The sequence below is a fragment of the Phyllobates terribilis genome, unplaced genomic scaffold (assembly GCF_046119375.1).
Source record: "Phyllobates terribilis strain yellow unplaced genomic scaffold, ASM4611937v1 Scaffold_4__5_contigs__length_816908805, whole genome shotgun sequence".
NCBI classification, from domain to species: domain Eukaryota; kingdom Metazoa; phylum Chordata; class Amphibia; order Anura; family Dendrobatidae; genus Phyllobates; species Phyllobates terribilis.
In genome coordinates this window covers 761,162,120-761,185,778 of record NW_027362764.1, presented here as the reverse complement: position 1 = coordinate 761,185,778, position 23,659 = coordinate 761,162,120, and the positions used below count along the sequence as shown (strand labels likewise).

General features: G+C 38.8%; 2 protein-coding genes across 2 annotated transcripts in view; one reads left to right on the top strand and one right to left on the bottom strand.

The window, feature by feature from the left end:
• The window catches only part of TG (thyroglobulin), a 389,754-nt gene that overhangs the window by 80,746 nt on the left and 285,349 nt on the right, over positions 1-23,659 (bottom strand). The gene's annotated exons all lie outside the window — the stretch shown is intronic.
• Positions 1-23,659, top strand: part of SLA (Src like adaptor) — a 37,526-nt gene that overhangs the window by 11,477 nt on the left and 2,390 nt on the right. Inside the window, exons 2-6 of the mRNA XM_073679907.1 lie at positions 7,670-7,759; positions 7,888-7,987; positions 11,020-11,106; positions 13,890-13,993; positions 18,015-18,146. Coding sequence (XP_073536008.1) covers positions 7,702-7,759; positions 7,888-7,987; positions 11,020-11,106; positions 13,890-13,993; positions 18,015-18,146 — 481 coding nt within the window. The 5' untranslated portion in view covers positions 7,670-7,701. The remainder of the gene's footprint in view (positions 1-7,669; positions 7,760-7,887; positions 7,988-11,019; positions 11,107-13,889; positions 13,994-18,014; positions 18,147-23,659) is intronic.

Here is a 23,659-nt window from a genome sequence, read left to right as displayed (position 1 = left end):
CTGGTATAACCTGGGCATCTCCTGTATATAATTATATATGTACAGCTGGTATATCCTGGATATCTTCAATATATAATTATATAGGTACAGCTGGTATAACCTGGGTATCTTCTGTACATAATTATATATGTACAGCTGGTATAACCTGGGTATCTCCTGTATATAATTATATATGTACAGCTGGTATAACCTGGGTATCTTCTGTACATAATTATATACAGTACAGACCAAAAGTTTGGACACACCTTCTCATTTAAAGATTTTTCTGTATTTTCATGACTATGAAAATTGTACATTCACACTGATGGCATCAAAACTATGAATTAACACATGTGGAATTATATACTTAACAAAAAAGTGTGAAACAACTGAAAATATGTCTTATATTCTAGGTTCTTCAAAGTAGCCACCTTTTGCTTTGATGACTGCTTTGCACACTCTTGGCATTCTCTTGATGAGCTTCTAGAGGTAGTCACCGGAAATGGTTTTCACTTCACAGGTGTGCCCTGTCAGGTTTAATAAGTGGGATTTCTTGCCTTATAAATGGGGTTGGGACCATCAGTTGTGTTGTGCAGAAGTCAGGTGGATACACAGCTGATAGTCCTTTTCTTGCCATAATACAAATTCTAAGTAAAGAAAAACGAGTGGCCATCATTACTTTAAGAAATGAAGGTCAGTCAGTCCGAAAAATTGGGAAAACTTTGAAAGTGTCCCCAAGTGCAGTTGCAAAAACCATCAAGCGCTACAAAGAAACTGGCTCACATGAGGACCGCCCCAGGAAAGGAAGACCAAGAGTCACCTCTGCTTCTGAGGATAAGTTTATCCGAGTAACCAGCCTCAGAAATCGCAGGTTAACAGCAGCTCAGATTCGAGACCAGGTCAATGCCACACAGAGTTCTAGCAGCAGACACATCTCTTCAACAACTGTTAAGAGGAGACTTTGTGCAGCTGGCCTTCATGGTAAAATAGCTGCTAGGAAACCACTGCTAAGGACAGGCAACAAGCAGAAGAGACTTGTTTGGGCTAAAGAACACAAGGAATGGACATTAGACCAGTGGAAATCTGTGCTTTAGTCTGATGAGTCCAAATTTGAGATCTTTGGTTCCAACCACCGTGTCTTTGTGCGACGCAGAAAAGGTGAACGGATGGACTCTACATGCCTGGTTCCCACCGTGAAGCATGGAGGAGGTGGTGTGATGGTGTGGGGGTGCTTTGCTGGTGACACTGTTGGGGATTTATTCAAAATTGAAGGCATACTGAACCAGCATGGCTACCACAGCATCTTGCAGTGGCATGCTATTCCATCCGGTTTGCATTTAGTTGGACCATCATTTATTTTTCAACAGGACAATGGCCCCAAGCACACCTCCAGGCTGTGTAAGGGCTATTTGACCAAGAAGGAGAGTGATGGGGTGCTACGCCAGATGACCTGGCCTCCACAGTCACCAGACCTGAACGCAATCGAGATGGTTTGGGGTGAGCTGGACCGCAGAGTGAAGGCAAAAGGGCCAACAAGTGCTAAGCATCTCTGGGAACTCCTTCAAGATTGTTGGAAGACCATTTCCGGTGACTACCTCTTGAAGCTCATCAAGAGAATGCCAAGAGTGTGCAAAGCAGTCATCAAAGCAAAAGGTGGCTACTTTGAAGAACCTAGAATATAAGACATATTTTCAGTTGTTTCACACTTTTTTGTTAAGTATATAATTCCACATGTGTTAATTCATAGTTTTGATGCCTTCAGTGTGAATGTACAATTTTCATAGTCATGAAAATACAGGAAAATCTTTAAATGAGAAGGTGTGTCCAAACTTTTGGTCTGTACTGTATGTACAGCTGGTGTAACCTGGGTATCTTCTGTATATAATATTATATGTACAGCTGGTATAACCTGGGCATCTTCTGTATATAATTATATATGTACAGCTGGTATAACCTGGGTATCTTCAATATATAATTATATATGTACAGCTGGTATAACCTGGGTATCTCATGTATATAATTATATATGTACAGCTGGTATAACCTGGGTATCTCATGTATATAATTATATATGTACAGCTGGTATAACCTGGGTATCTCATGTATATAATTATATATGTACAGCTGGTATAACCTGGGCATCTTCTGTATATAATATTATATGTACAGCTGGTATAACCTGGGTATCTTCTGTATATAATATTATATGTACAGCTGGTATAACCTGGGCATCTTCTGTATATAATTATATATGTACAGCTGGTATAACCTGGGTATCTTCAATATATAATTATATATGTACAGCTGGTATAACCTGGGTATCTCATGTATATAATTATATATGTACAGCTGGTATAACCTGGGTATCTCATGTATATAATTATATATGTACAGCTGGTATAACCTGGGCATCTTCTGTATATAATTATATATGTACAGCTGGTATAACCAGGATATCTTCTGTATATAATTATATATCTACAGCTGGTATAACCTGGGTATCTCAGGTATATAATTATATATGTACAGCTGGTATAACCTGGATATCTTCTGTATATAATTATATATCTACAGCTGGTATAACCTGGGTATCTTCAATATATAATTATATATGTACAGCTGGTATAACCTGGGTGTCTCATGTATATAATTATATATCTACAGCTGGTATAACCTGGATATCTTCTGTATATAATTATATATGTACAGCTGGTATAACCTGAGTATCTCCTGTATATAATTATATATGTACAGCTGGTATAACCTGGGTATCTTCAATATATAATTATATATGTACAGCTGGTATAACCTGGGCATCTTCTGTATATAATTATATATGTACAGCTGGTATAACCAGGATATCTTCTGTATATAATTATATATCTACAGCTGGTATAACCTGAGCATCTTCTGTATATAATTATATATGTACAGCTGGTATAACCTGGGTATCTCCTGTATATAATTATATATGTACAGCTGGTATAACCTGGGTATCTTCAATATATAATTATATATGTACAGCTGGTATAACCTGGGTATCTCATGTATATAATTATATATGTACAGCTGGTATAACCTGAGCATCTTCTGTATATAATTATATATGTACAGCTGGTATAACCTGGGTATCTCCTGTATATAATTATATATGTACAGCTGGTATAACCTGAGCATCTTCTGTATATAATTATATATGTACAGCTGGTATAACCTGGGTATCTTCAATATATAATTATATATGTACAGCTGGTATAACCTGGGTATCTCATGTATATAATTATATATGTACAGCTGGTATAACCTGGGCATCTTCTGTATATAATTATATATGTACAGCTGGTATAACCTGTATATCTTCCGTATATAATTATATATCTACAGCTGGTATAACCTGGGTATCTCAGGTATATAATTATATATGTACAGCTGGTATAACCTGGGTATCTCCTGTATATAATTATATATGTACAGCTGGTATAACCTGGGTATCTTCAATATATAATTATATATGTACAGCTGGTATAACCTGGGTATCTCATGTATATAACTATATATGTACAGCTGGTATAACCTGAGCATCTTCTGTATATAATTATATATGTACAGCTGGTATAACCTGGATATCTTCTGTATATAATTATATATCTACAGCTGGTATAACCTGAGCATCTTCTGTATATAATTATATATGTACAGCTGGTATAACCTGGATATCTCCTGTATATAATTATATATGTACAGCTGGTATAACCTGGGTATCTTCAATATATAATTATATATGTACAGCTGGTATAACCTGGGTATCTCATGTATATAACTATATATGTACAGCTGGTATAACCTGAGCATCTTCTGTATATAATTATATATGTACAGCTGGTATAACCTGGATATCTTCTGTATATAATTATATATCTACAGCTGGTATAACCTGAGCATCTTCTGTATATAATTATATATGTACAGCTGGTATAACCTGGATATCTTCTGTATATAATTATATATCTGCAGCTGGTATAACCTGGGTATTTTCTGTATATAATTATATATCTGCAGCTGGTATAACCTAGGCATCTTCTGTATATAATTATATATGTACAGCTGGTATAAACTGGGTTTCTTCCGTATATAATTATATATGTACAGCTGGTATAACCTGGGCATTGTCTGTATATAATTATATATGTACAGCTGTTATAACCTGGGCATCTGCTGTATATAATTATATATGTACAGCTGGTATAACCTGGGTATCTCCTGTATATAATTATATATGTACAGCTGGTATAACCTGGGCATCTGCTGTATATAATTATATATGTACAGCTGGTATAACCTGGGTATCTCCTGTATATAATTTTATATCTGCAGCTGGTATAACCTGGGCATCTTCTGTATATAATTATATATTGTAAACCCACAAGGGCAGGGTCCTCTTCCCTCTGTACCAGTCTATCATTGTTAGTTTGTTTACTGTAGTGATATTCTTATTTTGTATGTAACCCCTCCTTATGTACAGCACCATGGAATCAATGGAGCTATATAAATAAATAATAATATATGTACAGCTGGTATAACCTGGGTATCTCCCTTATATAATCATGTATGTACAGCTGGTATAATCTGGGTATACAAGACAACAGGATATTGGAGATGTACAGTTGTGCTCAAAAGTTTACATACCCCGGCAGAATTTTTCCTTTCTTGGCCTTGATTCAGAGAATATGAATGATAACAAAAAACCTTTTTGTCCACTCTTGGTTATTGGTTGGGTGAAGCCATTTATTGTCAAACTACTGTGTTTTCTCTTTTTAAATCTTAATGACAACCAAAAAAAAATCCAAATGACCCTGATCAAAAGTTCACATACCCCAGTTCTTAATAGCGTGTATTGCCCCCTCTAACATCAATGACAGCTTGAAGTCTTTTGTGGTAGTTGTGGATGAGGTTCTTTATTTTCTCATATGGTAAAGCTGCCCATTCTTCTTGGCAAAAAGCCTCCAGTTCCTGCAAATTCCTGGGCTGTCTAGCATGAACTGCGCTCTTTAGATCTCCCCAGAGTGGCTCAATGATATTGAGGTCAGGAGACTGAGATGGCCACTCCAGAACCTTCACTTTGTTCTGCTGTAGCCAATGACAGGTCGACTTGGCCTTGTGTTTTGGATTGTTGTCATGTTGGAACGTCCAAATACGTCCCATGCGCAGCTTCCGGGCTGATGAGTGCAAATTTGCCTCCAGTATTTGCTGATAACGTGCTGCATTCATCTTTCCTTCAACTTTTACCAAGTTTTCTGTGTCTTTGTAGCTCACACATCCCCAAAACATCAGCTATCCACCTCCATGCTTTACTGCAGGAATGGTGTTCCTTTCATCATAGGCCTTGTTGACCTCTCTCCAAATGTAATGTTTATGGTTGTGACCAAAAAGTTCAATTTTGGTCTCATCACTCCAAATGACCTTGTTCCAGAAGTTGTGAGGCTTGTCTCTGTGCTGTTTGGCGTATTGTAGGCGAGATACTTTGTGGCATTTGCGCAGTAATGGCTTTCTTCTAGCGATTCGACCATGCAGACCATTTTTCTTCACGTGCCTCCTTATTGTGCATCTTGAAACAGCCACACCGCTAGTTTTCAGAGAGTCCTGAATTTCGGCTGATGTTATTTGTGGGTTCTTCTTTGCATCCCAAACAATTTTCCTGGCAGTTGTGGCCGAAATTTTTGTTGGTCTACCTGGCTGTGGTTTGGTTTTTACAAAGCCCCTGATTTTCCATTTGTTAATCACAGTTTGAACGCTGCTGACTGGCATTATCAATTCCTTGGATATATTTTTGTACTCCTTTCCTGTGTTACACAGTTCAACTACCTTTTCCCGTAGATCCGTTGACAATTCTTTTGCTTTCCCCATGACTCCCAATCCAGAAACGTCAGTGGCTGGATGAAAGATGCAAGAGTCTGTCTGGATCCCAGAAACTCACTCAGCTTTTATGCACACACACTGATTACAAACAGGTCACAGGTGAGGATGTTACCTTTAGTAGCCATTCAAAGCCATTTGTGTCAAATTCTGTGCACGTTATCAGGCCAAAATCACCAGGGTATGTGAACTTTTGATCAGGGTCAGTTGGATGTTTTTGGTTGTCATGAAGATTAAAAAAGAGAAAACACAGTAGTTTGACAATAAATGGCTTCACCCAACCACGAGTGGAGAAAAAGGTTTTTTATCATTCATATTCTCTGAAACAAGGCCAAGAAAGGAAAAATTCTGCAGAGGTATGTAAACTTTTGAGCACAACTGTATATAAAAAGTCATCTCTGTACACTATCGGAATATTATAGACCACCCTCCCCGCCCCCCATAAGACCAGGAGCAGCTTCTTTCTCACTTCTCTATATTGGAATCACTCAGTTTCCAGTCCGCTGCTTCGAATCGTTCAGGAAAGAAGCCAGGACATGAGCCTGAGTACAGAGTACAGGAGTACGAGGCGCGTGGGGCCTCACTTAGCGCCGAGCAATGCTAAAAGGGGAATCCGACATTCCCATGCCGAGTCCTGAGGACCCTCGTGATCGGTTCATGGACCCGCAGCATGTCTGGACATTTCCGCAAATCTGGTGGCTCCATTCAGCGGATGTTGCTGAATGGAAACATCTAAAAACCGCTGTGGACCAACGTCTCTATGAGTGTTAATTCTCCTGTACAGACCCTGATCTCATCAGACGCTGTAGAGATGTTGCGGGTGATTGTCTTCATGACTGCAAACGAGGATTGTTAAATCTCTGAGGAGCGATTCCTGAAGCACATTCACCTTGAAAAACGTAAAATTTTGATTGTTGGAAAAAAGACGCAGTGTGAACATACTCCAAGGCTATGGGCACACAGTTTTCTGAGTCATTCAAAAAGAGTTTTTTAGGCTTAAGATGCTACTGGAAAGTCTCCTTTTTGTGGGATTTTGAAGGAGTTTTTCTTAAAGAATTCTGGAAGAGATTTATTTTCCCATAGTGTTCTTTTCAGCCCTGTAATTGAACAGCACCTAGTTTGGAGCAGATTCTATCAGGATCTGTGACACACTCTTTTTTTTTCAAAACCGTTTCAGGAAGAAAAAAAAAGCTTAAAAAAGTTTTTATAAAAACAGCAAAGTGGATTTCCCATAACAAAATAGTAAGAAGAGTTTTCCAAGAGTTTTTGAAGTGTTTTTTAAGAAGCATTTTTTAGAGGATCCAATCCCCCAAAAAAAACACTCCTAATAAAACTCTGTGGGTATATAGCCCAAGGTTGAGTTTTTTGAGGAGTTTTTGGAGTAGAAGTTCTCTTCTGCAAAGTTTACTTGTAAGTGGATTTAGTGCAACACCAGGATCAGCGGGGGTCCCTTAGGTTGTATCTGACATCTATGCCATCACTTTACTAGATGGTAACACCCCATTAATTCAGTAACGGTATAAGGGTGCATTCACACTATGCTCCACAATTGTGCGAAACATGTTTCCTTCGCCTCTATATGGTGAATCAAGTATATTGTGCCAAGTACTGGTCATACAAGTAGGGGCCCACCGGAGGATTCTCCTGTTCTCCCATGGGCCAGTCCGAGCCTGATTGCACATACGATCGGTACTGAAGCAATATCTTCTTACAGAAGATGAATAGATATAAAACATCCTGTTCACTCATTTCATCCAGTTGTTGTATTGTCTCCTAGGATCGGGATCAATAACTGCCGAAAATCCGGAAATGGGGAACATGATGAGAGCCTCCGCTCCACCAGACAAAATCGCTGCCACTCAGACAGGTCAGTGCCTCCGTGGCATCACCATGACTCTACGGCTGAATGGATGACATCACCCATAACCCACCATTCCTCGCTTTACTGCTCCGATCTTTAGGTTGTCCGTATTTCATTTGTTTTATCGCCACCAGGTACAGAAAGTGATTTTTTGGCCGTTCTCTATGACTATCCCCCTCCGGACGTCAGCGAACCGATATTTTACTTTGGAGAGAAACTTCGGGTCATTTCAGAGTAAGTTTTTTTATTATAAAGCTTAGACGTAACGGTGTTCATAGTATGTGTAGCGGGATTAGTGGGAATAGTAGTCGGGGGGTCACTGGTATCTGTAGTAGTGGTGGAGGTCAAGGTTTATCTCCAACATCTAAACTTGCGGATCGGTGAGGGGAACCCCTGCGATCCTGAGAACATGGCTCGGAAATGCCCATGCGCCACCACACTCTTCAGTGTCTCTTGGACTGTTATGTATGGCTGAATACATCACTCTCCATTCTAATATGTCATTTTAGAAGCCAGTTCCTGGGATTAGTTGGGGTCCCTTAGGTCAGACCCCACCAATAATCAACTTTCATTCAGACTTTAAACTTTGGAAATTACCCTTTAAGGGGTTGTCCAGTCACCTTATTAGAAAAGGAGTAGCAGGCGCCTTTACCATTATCTTTGCTGACCCTCTCTGGACTCATGCCGGTGGTCTCTGTCTCAAGCAATGCCATGTCAAAACAACGAGGGGCACAACTAAAGATCCAGGATCCCCACTGCAAAATTTTCAATTTATACACCCCACACAGGCTCCTGGTTGTCATTAAACAACCCATCAGGTTCACGCGGTCACATCTCAGTGGTCTAATGGGGTGGACAGAAAATTCCCCCTAAATCTAACCGCTTAGATGCCATTATGACGGTTGACCCAGGCATCTTAGGGGTTTAACTGCTGCGATCAGAGCGAGCTCCAATTGCAACAGTTACCAGGGGATTTCTGCTGGGTAAAACTTTCCGTCATACATATATGATGGATGTTGGGAGCATTGGGCAGATGCCACCATGGTGGTATACAACCAACCAATCACTCGCTGTAGTGGTCACATCTCGTGGCAATCCCAACCAAAAATGACCATTTGTTGCCGGGATTTTCGTAAACCCCCGACACACCTAATTTTCAGATTTGTAAAAATTGGGACAGTCTAGGCAAATTTGGGACAGTTAGCCTATATGTAATAGTGGTGGTATTACTAGTGGTAGTGTTATGGGTAATAGCAGTGTCTTCAGTAATAGTAGGTGTACTAATTATTATTAGTACAGTGTCATCTTCTCTCGGACATGGGATTATATTATACGTGTCTATTCACATGTCCGATCTTACAAATCAGAGACAAGGTCTACTCCAATCCTCTTAGAAAGCTGAACTTGGCCATTTAAAGGGTTATTCCCATATTTGTATATGGGTATTGTCAGATAGAGCTTGTTAAAACAAGCATTTTTGCAATTTTCTGCTTGTTAAAATTTTCAGCCCTTCTTGAGATATTAACACTTTTCTTTTAGTTTACAGCTCGTTGCCTATGAGACCGACCACCGCTGCTGGCTGGTTTATCCTCGTTGTACTGAAGCTGGCCAGGATTAGGAGGTAACATTGAGCTCCAGCAATCCTGGTCAGCTTCAAAGCAAAGCTTACAAGCTCAATAGAAAAGAGCTTGCAAGCACTGAGCATTTTTTTTTTTGTCATCTAGCAGCGGTGGTCGGTCTCCAAGGCAACAAAATAAACAAAATTAAAAGTGTTAATATCTCAAGAACGGCTGAAAATTTTAATAGGCAGTAAATTGTAAAATGGCTTGTTTTTTTAAGCACTATCTGAATATACCAAATTTATAATGTTGGGAAAACCCTTTAAGTAAATAGGTCGGCAAAAACAGCAGGCGGCATGTAGAAGGGAACCTTGTGCTGTCCGTTATTCATGAACCTGTTATTAGGAGAGACACTTGGAAAGGAGCAAGATGGGCCTCTGTACATGAAAAATGAGTGAGCCTTGGATGGTAAAAAAAAAAAAAAAAAACACGGCCATATGCTAAGTGCACAAAACGGACACATATGTGTAAGAGGCCGTAAAGGGCCATTCCCATTTTGCAAAACTAGATAACTGATTTTATAAATTTCAATTAACGCCTTTCGTAATTCCCCCATGAGGGACGTAGTGAAAGTGACAGGGCGGTGTGGGACGGTAAGATACGGAGAGAAAGATGTAATGGGCGGCAGATTACACAGAAAATAGTATACGCTGTATATAATCTGCAGTGCTACGGTTCGGTGCGGTGCAGGTGGGTTTATATAGATACAGGTGGGGTTACGATAAAAGTAGCAGAATCGCACAATGGAAAATCACTTTACTGAATCTGAGAAAAACAAAAAACCTCAAAAGACGTTAATGCAAATCTGGTGCGAGGGGAAATAAAGTGCAAAGACATTGCAGAGGAGAATACGGTATAATTGGGGCTGGATAAAGGTCTGCGAGGACCCCTGGGAAACACATGGCAGGAGGGCATCTTCCAGCTTTTGTAAAGGTGTGTGAATGGGAAGTACTGATACTAATAGTAATTATTACTACTAATAAAAGTGCCATATAGTGCCAACATAGCAATAGTGTCATACAGTGTGCACTTAGTTGTACCAAAGTGATCCCACAGCTGGAGCCACAATGAAAGCTAGAGACAACACCCTATGCAGGAAGCTGCTCATTTGTGGTAGTGCGCCATGGTGGTACAATTCATGCAGGCTTCTCATCTGTCTATTATGGGAACACTTGGACAGAGGAGGCCTATGCTGGAATATATACTCCACTGTCCGGAGGAAGGGCACTGCTAGCAAATAAGGGGTGAGGAATTGGCTTAATGGTCCAGGAAAGAGGCTACCAAATACCATGCAGGCCCAGGTTGATCTCTGTAATGGAGCTCCCCACAGATGGAGGTCCCAGAACAATTACCTCTTTGATCCCTATATACTGGCCATGTGTAAAATGGACAACATTAGTTGCTCTCAGTCAATCTCTGCTTATGTCCCTATGGCAACTCTTCTTGCTCCTTTATACTGGCAGCTCAATGTCCCTAGAACTCACAGTAACCAATCAGAATCCAGCTGAGCTGTCAAACTAAAGTTCTCTGCAAACTAAAAGTTTTGTAAAGTTTAGCAACTGCAGAAAAGTTTTTTTTTTACAAGTGGAGTGGTTATTTAATGTCTCCTTAAGGTGCTAAAAAGTTAGTATTTTCTTTTTGTTATAGCGAGGGAGGATGGTGGAGAGTCGTATCCCTTAAATCAGGTCGAGAAAACTACATACCATCAAAGTGTGTGGCGAAAGTCTACCACGGGTGAGTGCAAGGCTGGGATCATTTTTTTTGCATTGTAATACATGTCAGTGCGTGAAACCTTGTAATATAGAATATTAAAGAAAGTCAAGGATTTCCCACTTGGCAGCTGCCTGTTTCCCCTACATTCTCACTTATCAAAATAACTGTGGAAGGTGGATCTGGTGGGAGGGGAAGAGGGGTATGCAGCTGCAGTATCTCAGGAGAAGGAGGAGCTTCCAGAGGAAGGGATCTGATTGGCTCAGAGTATACAGCTCTTACAGGGACCAGCAGAGGGAATGAAAATTGACAATATTCAAGGTACAGACACCTTTTCTGCTGCAAATCTATAGACGTTTAAAGGGGACTTGTCAACTGTTTAATAAGCAAATATGGAGAGACCTGTCAATCAAGCCAAGCTGGGCAGAGAGAAGCCAGAGCGAGCCATCATGTGTCATTGATAATTTCCATTGAGGGGCCTATAGACCCACCAGGAACCAATGCTTTATCTGTATACCCTTGGGCTTTCATACTCTGAAGAATCCTTTGGAACTGGAAGAATCTATTTTATAGGAGTCTTAGTATATGGAGCAAACACAAAAAGCATTAGGCTTCAGAGTAAAACTCAGAATGAGCCTCAAACTCCCTTAGGGTTCTCCAAATGTCCACCATAATTTAAAAATAAATATTTAAAAAGGGGATGGATTCACATTTTACACACCTGAAAGCACACATGCCGGGCTTCATAAGGGCATTCAAATGATAAAAAGCTGCTCCGTACAATCGCCTTGAGGGGGAGCTAACTGCATATGGATTTGTTCAGCTAGAATTAAGGCTTATTTCTGAGCTAAACAGTCTGCAGTCAAGTAGAGTCCCGAATCATGACAGTGTGCATTGCACAAACTGTTAGGATTCCCCTCTATTCCCAGCGCGAGTGGCTGCACATTTGCATACTTCCAGTCACATGCGATTTGCATACTTGAAATCACATACCACCTATTTTCTCATATGCTTCTTTCCACTTGTGCTGGCATAGCTCCCAACAGTCCCGCAATTTTATGTACTAGTGTGCGTGTATAAATATATATTTTTTCCTAATTTTAGTTCAGTTTATTAAAGGAGTTCTCTAGGATTGAGGTAAAAGTCTGCAGCCAGGGGCATAACTTCCTCGGTTGCAGAGGTCCATACCTCCCAACTGTCTCTTTTTCGGCGGGACTGTCCTGCTTTGAGGGCTCAGTCCCGCGTCTCATCACGGTTCAGCTGTTTTCCCGGCTTCTATACATTCCGGCTGTGGAGTGTGGTGGGGGTGTTGCAGAGGCGGTGGAGCAGCGAGCATAGGTAGTAGCCAGCAGCTGCAGCTACCACGTGTGCCCGCTGCTAAAGAAAATGAATATTCACTCTTACCCATGCCCATGGGCGTGAAGAGGGGTGAATATTCATTCTCCTTAATAGCGCACACTGTCAATCACAGCCGCCGGCTTCCTGCAGCGGCTGGATGATCCTGTGTGCCCGCTATTAGAGAGAATGAATATTCACTCTTCTCCACTCCCATGGGCGTGGAGAGAAGTGAATATTCATTCTCTTTAGTAGCGGGCACAGAAGATCGCTGAGCTGCAGCAGGAAGCCAGCGGTTGCGGCTACAGTGAGCACTATTAAGAAGAATGAATATTCACTCCTCTCCATGCCCATAGTCCCGGCATGGAGAGGAGTTAATATCCCCACAGCTCACCTCAGCATCTGAGGGCACATGGCAGTGACGTCATGCGCTGCTCAGATGCTGAGATCAGCTGCCAGCAGACAGGACGCAGCGCTGAAGCAGAGGGAAGAGAGGTGAGTAGAAATTTATTTTTTTCATGTGTGCAGTGATGGGGGGCATGTATACCAGGATAGGGGGGCCATGCATACCAGGATTGGGGATGAGGGGGACATGCATATCAGGATTGGTACATGTGAACACAGCCTTACAGACACAAAAAAAACAAGATGTCGTATAGTGAAGCTACATGAAGATAAGAAAGTTCTGGCGGCTCCGACTGTGAATGAAGGAACAGAAAATAATCCACAGGCCCCAACTAGAGATGAGCAGGATACACAGATGATGTCACGCTGCCCGAAAGATCAAAAGCCGCCAGGGACGCCGGAAGGTTAGAGATTCACAGCCTCCTGTCCAGCCGCCAGGTAGCACTGACCATCTGGATGCTGGACCAGAGACCTGGGAATCCATCCGCTCATCTCTAGTCCCAACTGTCCCAGATACAGCGGACAGTCCTGGATTTGGGTCTGCACCCTGCAGTCTTTGGCATCTTTTGAATGCCCCTTATTACCACCGTCCCTCTGACAACTCCTCCTGCAAGGGGAGAAAGAAATGGTAAATGGGCATGGATTGTGATATGGCCAGGGGCGTGGACAAAATTTTCCGTGGCACGCTACGCGCACCGCATGATCTGTTCCTCTTTCTCTTCTTCTAAAGTTGGGAGGTATGGTGCTGGGTATACAATTCGGCAGCCGGCCGTTATGTAAAGTTACTGCAGACTTTTCTGTTCAGCATGTAAAACCCCTTTAAACTTAATAGAGTCTGTAAAAGTCAGTATGCAGTGAGCTCCCCCTAGGGGCAGCCAAGATCTATTTGAGGGAAGCAGAAGAAGTAGTTTAGTGCCAGGCCCCTTACATTATGGGCCACGTAGAAGTCGCAAGGTCGATCTCTATGGTAGATACAACACTTACTCCCTCTGAGAACGACTGTAATTATGATCATTTTAAAATCCCTTTAATGTCCTCATTTTCTATTGGGTCGTTGCACTTTTCAGGTGGCTTTTTGATGGAGTGGGAAGGGAAAAGTCTGAACAACTACTCCAGCTCCCGGAAATGAAGAATGGATCATTCATGATCAGACAAAGTGAAACAAAAAAAGGTAAAATGTCAGTGATATGCTTAGTACTGAAGCTGGCATAATCATGCTGTCCCTTTAAGAGTTAAAGGGGTATTCCTATCTCTCACAAACATGTCATATACTCAAAATATACCATAAATGTCTGCTAGATATAGCTTCCATCTATGGGACCCTCATCATCTTCAGGGCCCCATTTTGCGCCACTATGAACTGGTAAGTGGATGTGCATACGCTGCTCTTTTCCTTAACTTTTATGAAGCATGCGCGGCTCTCTTGCTTCTCTACTATGAAGCATGTGCGTCTCTCTTCCTTCACTTCTATGAAATATGCGCGTCTCTCTTCCTTCACTTCTATGAAATATGCGTGCCTCTCTTTCTTCACTATGAAGCATGTCCATCTCTCTCCCTTCACTACTATGAAGCATCTGCGTCTCTCTTCCTTCACTACTATGAAGTATGCGCAGCTCTCTCCTTTCACTGCTATGAAGCATGTGCATCTCTCCCTTTACTACTATGAAGCATGCGCAGCTCTCTTTCTCTTCCTTAACTTCTATTAATCATACGCGGCTCTCTCCCTTCACTACTATGAAGCATGCGCGTTTCTCTTCCTTCACTTCTATGAAATATGCACATCTCTCTTCCTTCATTACTATGAAGCATGTGCGTCTCTCTCCCTTCACTAATGTGAAGTATACGCGGCTCTCTTCCTTCACTACTATGAAGCATGTGCATCTCTCTTCCTTCACTACTATGAAGCATGCGCGCTTCTCTTCCTTCACTTCTATGAAATATGCATGACTCTCTCCCTTCACTACTATGAAGCATGTGCGTCTCTCTTCCTTCACTTCTATGAAATATGCACATCTCTCTCCCTTCATTACTATGAAGCATGTGCATCTTTCTTCCTTCACTACTATGAAGCATGTGCGTCTCTCTCCCTTCACTAATGTGAAGTATACGCGGCTCTCTTCCTTCACTACTATGAAGCATGTGCATCTCTCTTCCTTCACTACTGTGAAGCATGCGCGGCTCTCTTCCTTCATTACTATGAAGCATGCGCGTCTCTTCCTTCACTACTGTGAAGCATGCGCGGCTCTCTTCCTTCATTACTATGAAGGTCATACTCTCTGCCCTTGAGGAAACGGCCTGGGATGCCGCGAAACGTGCGTCAGGAAATCACCTTCACCACTCCTTTATTCCCCGCTGTGCTCCCTTGGTAGGTAATACCTTCTCTTCTGTTATATGTTATTGGTTGAATGGATACAAATAGGCTATATGCCATGAATACTTATACTGCTATGTTCTTTCTTTATTCTTCCTTCATATAGCATGTAGGGAGGCTATGACTCTTACCACATTTGGGTGGATCTATGGCATATTCTGTGATTTCTGCCCCTCTTATTGACTTTTCTGGTAATATAAATATTTATAGCTAGGCTACTTTTTGGGCAATGTGCAATTTTGCCGTATCACTGAATTGTTGTGAATGCATTACAATATTTGTCCTACCTGGAAGCACTTTACCATCTGACACTACCTCTATGTTTGTACTTTATTATCTTTTCTGTGTTTTGTATTTAATAAAGCATTGACTATGTATTGCAAAATATTGCTGAGTTATATTCCTCCTTTCTTGATATTAGTAGGAAGCATGCGCGGCTCTCTTCCTTCACTACTATGAAGCATGTGTGTGTCTCTCCCTTCACTACTATGAAGCATGTGCGTCTCTCTCCCTTCACTAATATGAAGTATGCCGGGCTCTCTTCCTTCAATACTATGAAGCATATGCATCTCTCTTCCTTCACTACTATGAAGCATGTGCGTCTCTCTCCCTTCACTAATGTCAAGTATGCTCGGCGTTCTTCCTTCACTAATATGAAGCATGCAGGGCTCTTTTCCTTCGATTCTATGAAGCGCAGATGGATATCCTCATTCACTTCTATGAAGCATGTGCAGCTCTCTTCATTCACTACTATGCAGCATGTGCGTCTCTCTCCCTTCACTAATATGAAGTATGCTCGGCGCTCTTCCTTCACTAATATGAAGCATGCAGGGCTCTTTTCCTTCGATTTTATGAAGCGCAGATGGATATCCTCATTCACTTCTATGAAGCATGTGCAGCTCTCTTCATTCACTTCTATGATGCTTGAGCGACTCTCTTCCTTCAATTCTATGAAGTAAGCGCAGCTCTATTCCTTCACTTCCATGAAGCATGCGCATCTCTCTTCCTTCACTACTATAAAGCATGCACGGCTCTCTTCCTTCGATACTATGAAGTATGCGCGACTCTCTTCTGTAACTTCCATGAAGTATGCCAACTCTCTTCATTTATTTCTATGAAGCATGCGCGTCTCTCTTCCGTAACTTCTATGAAGCATACATGGATTTACTCATTCAGTTCCATGAAGCATGTGCAGCTTTCTCCATTCTCGCCTATTAAGTATATGCAGCTGTCTTCATTCACTTGTATGAAATATGAAACATACGTGGCTCTCTTCACTCACTCCCATAAAGTACGCATGGGTCTCTCCATTCACTTTTATGAAGCATGCGTGGCTCGCTTCATTCACTTTTATGAAGCATGTGCGGGTCTCTTCATTCACTTTTATGAAGCATGTGCGGGTCTCTTCATTCACTTTTATGAACCATGTGCGGGTCTCTTCATTCACTTTTATGAACCATGCGCGGGTCTCTTCATTTACTTTTATGAAGCATGCGCGGGTCTATTCATTCACTTTTATGAAGCATGCGCGGGTCTATTCATTCACTTTTATGAAGCATGTGCGGGTCTATTCATTCACTTTTGTGAAGCATGTGCGGGTCTCTTCATTCACTTTTGTGAACCATGCGCGGGTCTCTTCATTCACTTTTATGAAGCATGTGCGGGTCTCTTCATTCACTTTTATGAAGCATGCGCGGGTTTCTTCATTCACATTTATGAAGCATGCGCGGGTCTCTTCATTCATTTTTATGAACCATGTGCGGGTCTCTTCATTCACTTTTATGAACCATGTGCGGGTCTCTTCATTCACTTTTATGAACCATGTGCGGGTCTCTTCATTCACTTTTATGAACCATGCGTGGGTCTCTTCATGTACTTTTATGAAGCATGCGCGGGTCTCTTCATTCATTTTTATGAACCATGTGCGGGTCTCTTCATTCACTTTTATGAACCATGCGCGGGTCTCTTCATTCACTTTTATGAAGCATACGCGGCTATTTTTGGAAAAGAAGTGAATGGAAAGAGCCACACATGTCTGAAAGAGCCAAGCAGAGGTGGATCCTGCATGTATTTTTAATTTGGGGTATTTTCTGTGGCAAAACCATAAGTGTCTGTGATAGAAACACCAACTTAAAGCAACAACCTATGTAAAATAAAAACTCATAAATCACTATCTTTGCCAAAGCCAGATATGTGTTGACCCTTTAAAATTAGGAATCCCACCCACAAGAATGAAGGAATGTCTGTATTGAGCTTAAATAATACCACCATACAGTGATAAAATGTAAAACTACCAAAACTGTTCCGGAGACCATAGATGAAGTTCTCAAGCAGAGTATTCTCTATATGGAGGGGGGTATAGTCGTTGTTTGGTTGTGGTTATATATGTAGTTAGTAATATAAGCATGCCACGTATGTCATAAATATAAACCAGCCCTATGCAGTCTCAAATGACTTTATGGTGGTCGGGCCTGGGAAACCACAACAGTGAATATTACTAAAAGGGCAGTCCCTGCGCCAACCACATACATCACCACAGTCAGTGTCTGTGACAGTAAGAACAGCGAGAGGTCCTCTGAATGACAGCTCGAATGGATATGTCTAATTGCTGCCAAGTTCTGGCTTATTCTATCCCATTCATAGAAAAAAGACAATAAAACAATGGACGACCGACCGGCTTCAGTACTAATAAGAGCAGAATCTTTTCTGGTGCATTTGTATGTATACTGCTGTAAATATCAAGAATCTGTGGCACTGTAGATGTAAACTAATCCTCAGATTTATATTAATAATGGTATTTTATATTCCCCACTATATTCAGGATCATATTCGTTATCGGTCAAACACAGACAAGTGAAACATTATAGAATCTTCCGTCTCCCGAACAACTGGTATTATATCTCCCCAAGGTTGACTTTCCAGTGCCTGGAGCACCTTGTTAATCACTATTCAGGTAAGCTATAACTGTTATAATACTGCCCCTATGTACAAGAATATAACTACTATAATACTGCTCCTATGTACAAGTATATAACTACTATAATACTACCCCCTATGTGCAGGAATATAACTACTATAATACTGCTCCTATGTACAAGAATATAACTACTATAATACTGCTCCATATGTACAAGAATATAACTACTATAATACTGCACCTATGTACAAGAATATAACTACTATAATACTGCCCTCTATGCACAAGAATATAACTACTATAATACTGCCCCTATGTACAAGAATATAACTACTATAATACTGCCCCCTATGTACAAGAATATAACTACTATAATACTGCTCCTATGTACAAGAATATAACTACTATAATACTGCCCCTATGTACAAGAATATAACTATTATAATACTGCTCCCTATGAACAAGAATATAACTACTATAATACTGCCCCCTATGTACAAGAATATAACTACTATAATACTGCCCCCTATGTACAAGAATATAACTCCTATAATAATGCTCCTATGTACAAGAATATAACTACTATAATACTGCCCCCTATGTACAAGAATATAACTACTATAATACTGCCCCCTATGTACAAGAATATAACTACTATAATACTGCCCCCTTTGTACAAGAATATAACTACTATAATACTGCTCCTATGTACAAGAATATAACTACCAAAATACTGCCCCTATGTATAAGAATATAGCTACTATAATACTGCTCCTATGTACAAGAATATAACTACTATAATACTGCCCATATGTACAAAAATATAACTACTATAATACTGCTCCTATGTGCAAGAATATAACAACTACAATACTGTTCCTATGTACAAGAATATAACTACTACAATACTGTTCCTATGTACAAGAATATAACTACTATAATACTGCCCCTATGTACAAGAATATAACTACTATAATACTGCCCCTATGTACAAGAATATAACTACTATAATACTGCCCCTATGTACAAAAATATAACTACTATAATACTGCTCCTATGTACAAGAATATAACTACTATAATACTGCTCCTTATGTACAAGAATATAACTACTATAATACTGCCCCTATGTACAAGAATATAACTACTATAATACTGCTCCTATGTACAAGAATATAACTACCAAAATACTGCCCCTATGTATAAGAATATAGCTACTATAATACTGCTCCTATGTACAAGAATATAACTACTATAATACTGCCCGTATGTACAAAAATATAACTACTATAATACTGCTCCTATGTGCAAGAATATAACTACTACAATACTGTTCCTATGTACAAGAATATAACTACTACAATACTGTTCCTATGTACAAGAATATAACTATTATAATACTGCCCCTATGTACAAGAATATAACTACTATAATACTGCCCCTATGTACAAGAATATAACTACTATAATACTGCCCCTATGTACAAGAATATAACTACTATAATACTGCCCCTATGTACAAGAATATAACTACTATAATACTGCCCTCTATGCAAAAGAATATAACTACTATAATACTGCCCCTATGTACAAGAATATAACTACTATAATACTGCCCCCTATGTACAAGAATATAACTACTATAATACTGCTCCTATGTACAAGAATATAACTACTATAATACTGCCCCTATGTACAAGAATATAACTATTATAATACTGCTCCCTATGAACAAGAATATAACTACTATAATACTGCCCCCTATGTACAAGAATATAACTACTATAATACTGCCCCCTATGTACAAGAATATAACTCCTATAATAATGCTCCTATGTACAAGAATATAACTACTATAATACTGCCCCCTATGTACAAGAATATAACTACTATAATACTGCCCCCTTTGTACAAGAATATAACTACTATAATACTGCTCCTATGTACAAGAATATATCTACTATAATACTGCTCCTATGTACAAGAATATAACTACTATAGTACTGCCTCTATGTACAAGAATATAACTACCAAAATACTGCCCCTATGTATAAGAATATAGCTACTATAATACTGCCCCTATGTACAAGAATATAACTACCAAAATACTGCCCTTATGTATAAGAATATAGCTACTATAATACTGCTCCTATGTACAAGAATATAACTACTATAATACTGCCCCTATGTATAAGAATATAGCTACTATAATACTGCTCCTATGTACAAGAATATAACTACTATAATACTGCCCAGATGTACAAAAATATAACTACTATAATACTGCTCCTATGTGCAAGAATATAACTACTATAATACTGCTCCTATGTGCAAGAATATAACTACTACAATACTGTTCCTATGTACAAGAATATAACTACTATAATACTGCCCCTATGTACAAGAATATAACTACTATAATACTGCCCCTATGCACAAGAATATAACCACTATAATACTGCCCCTATGTACAAGAATATAACTACTATAATACTGCCCCTATGTACAAGAATATAACTACTATAATACTGCCCCCTATGTACAAGAATATAACTACTATAATACTGCCCCCTATGTACAAGAATATAACTCCTATAATAATGCTCCTATGTACAAGAATATAACTACTATAATACTGCCCCCTATGTACAAGAATATAACTACTATAATACTGCCCCCTTTGTACAAGAATATAACTACTATAATACTGCTCCTATGTACAAGAATATATCTACTATAATACTGCTCCTATGTACAAGAATATAACTACTATAGTACTGCCTCTATGTACAAGAATATAACTACCAAAATACTGCCCCTATGTATAAGAATATAGCTACTATAATACTGCCCCTATGTACAAGAATATAACTACCAAAATACTGCCCCTATGTATAAGAATATAGCTACTATAATACTGCTCCTATGTACAAGAATATAACTACTATAATACTGCCCCTATGTATAAGAATATAGCTACTATAATACTGCTCCTATGTACAAGAATATAACTACTATAATACTGCCCAGATGTACAAAAATATAACTACTATAATACTGCTCCTATGTGCAAGAATATAACTACTATAATACTGCTCCTATGTGCAAGAATATAACTACTACAATACTGTTCCTATGTACAAGAATATAACTACTATAATACTGCCCCTATGTACAAGAATATAACTACTATAATACTGCCCCTATGCACAAGAATATAACCACTATAATACTGCCCCTATGCACAAGAATATAACTACTATAATACTGCCCCTATGTACAAGAATATAACTACTATAATACTGCCCCTATGTACAAGAATATAACTACTATAATACTGCCCCTATGTACAAAAATATAACTACTATAATACTGCCCCTATGTACAAAAATATAACTACTATAATACTGCCCCTATGTACAAAAATATAACTACTATAATACTGCTCCTATGTACAAGAATATAACTACTATAATACTGCTCCTTATGTACAAGAATATAACTACTATAATACTGCTCCTTATGTACAAGAATATAACTACTATAATACTGCTCCTATGTACAAGAATATAACTACTATAATACTGCTCCTATGTACAAGAATATAACTACTATAATACTGCTCCTTATGTACAAGAATATAACTACTATAATACTGCTCCTTATGTACAAGAATATAACTACTATAATACTGCTCCTATGTACAAGAATATAACTACTATAATACTGCTCCTTATGTACAAGAATATAACTACTATAATACTGCTCCTTATGTACAAGAATATAACTACTATAATACTGCTCCTATGTACAAGAATATAACTACTATAATACTGCCCCTATGTACAAGAATATAACTACTATAATACTGCTCCTATGTACAAGAATATATCTACTATAATACTGCCCCTATGTACAAGAATATAACTACTATAATACTGCCCCCTATGTACAAGAATATAACTACTATAATACTGCCCCCTATGTACAAGAATATAACTCCTATAATAATGCTCCTATGTACAAGAATATAACTACTATAATACTGCCCCCTATGTACAAGAATATAACTACTATAATACTGCCCCCTTTGTACAAGAATATAACTACTATAATACTGCTCCTATGTACAAGAATATATCTACTATAATACTGCTCCTATGTACAAGAATATAACTACTATAGTACTGCCTCTATGTACAAGAATATAACTACCAAAATACTGCCCCTATGTATAAGAATATAGCTACTATAATACTGCCCCGATGTACAAGAATATAACTACCAAAATACTGCCCCTATGTATAAGAATATAGCTACTATAATACTGCTCCTATGTACAAGAATATAACTACTATAATACTGCCCCTATGTATAAGAATATAGCTACTATAATACTGCTCCTATGTACAAGAATATAACTACTATAATACTGCCCAGATGTACAAAAATATAACTACTATAATACTGCTCCTATGTGCAAGAATATAACTACTATAATACTGCTCCTATGTGCAAGAATATAACTACTACAATACTGTTCCTATGTACAAGAATATAACTACTATAATACTGCCCCTATGTACAAGAATATAACTACTATAATACTGCCCCTATGCACAAGAATATAACCACTATAATACTGCCCCTATGCACAAGAATATAACTACTATAATACTGCCCCTATGTACAAGAATATAACTACTATAATACTGCCCCTATGTACAAGAATATAACTACTATAATACTGCCCCTATGTACAAAAATATAACTACTATAATACTGCCCCTATGTACAAGAATATAACTACTATAATACTGCCCCTATGTACAAAAATATAACTACTATAATACTGCTCCTATGTACAAGAATATAACTACTATAATACTGCTCCTTATGTACAAGAATATAACTACTATAATACTGCTCCTTATGTACAAGAATATAACTACTATAATACTGCTCCTATGTACAAGAATATAACTACTATAATACTGCTCCTTATGTACAAGAATATAACTACTATAATACTGCTCCTTATGTACAAGAATATAACTACTATAATACTGCTCCTATGTACAAGAATATAAGTACTATAATACTGCCCCTATGTACAAGAATATAACTACTATAATACTGCCCCTATTTACAAGAATATAATTACTATAATACTGCCCCTATTTACAAGAATATAATTACTATAATACTGCCCCTATGTACAAAAATATAACTACTATAATACTGCTCCTATGTACAAGAATATAACTACTATAATACTGCTCCTTATGTACAAGAATATAACTACTATAATACTGCTCCTATGTACAAGAATATAACTACTATAATACTGCCCCTATGTACAAGAATATAACTACTATAATACTGCTCCTATGTACAAGAATATATCTACTATAATACTGCCCCTATGTACAAGAATATAACTACTATAATACTGCCCCTATGTACAAGAATATAACTACTATAATACTGCCCCTATGTACAAGAATATAACTACTATAATACTGCCCCTATGTACAAGAATATAACTACT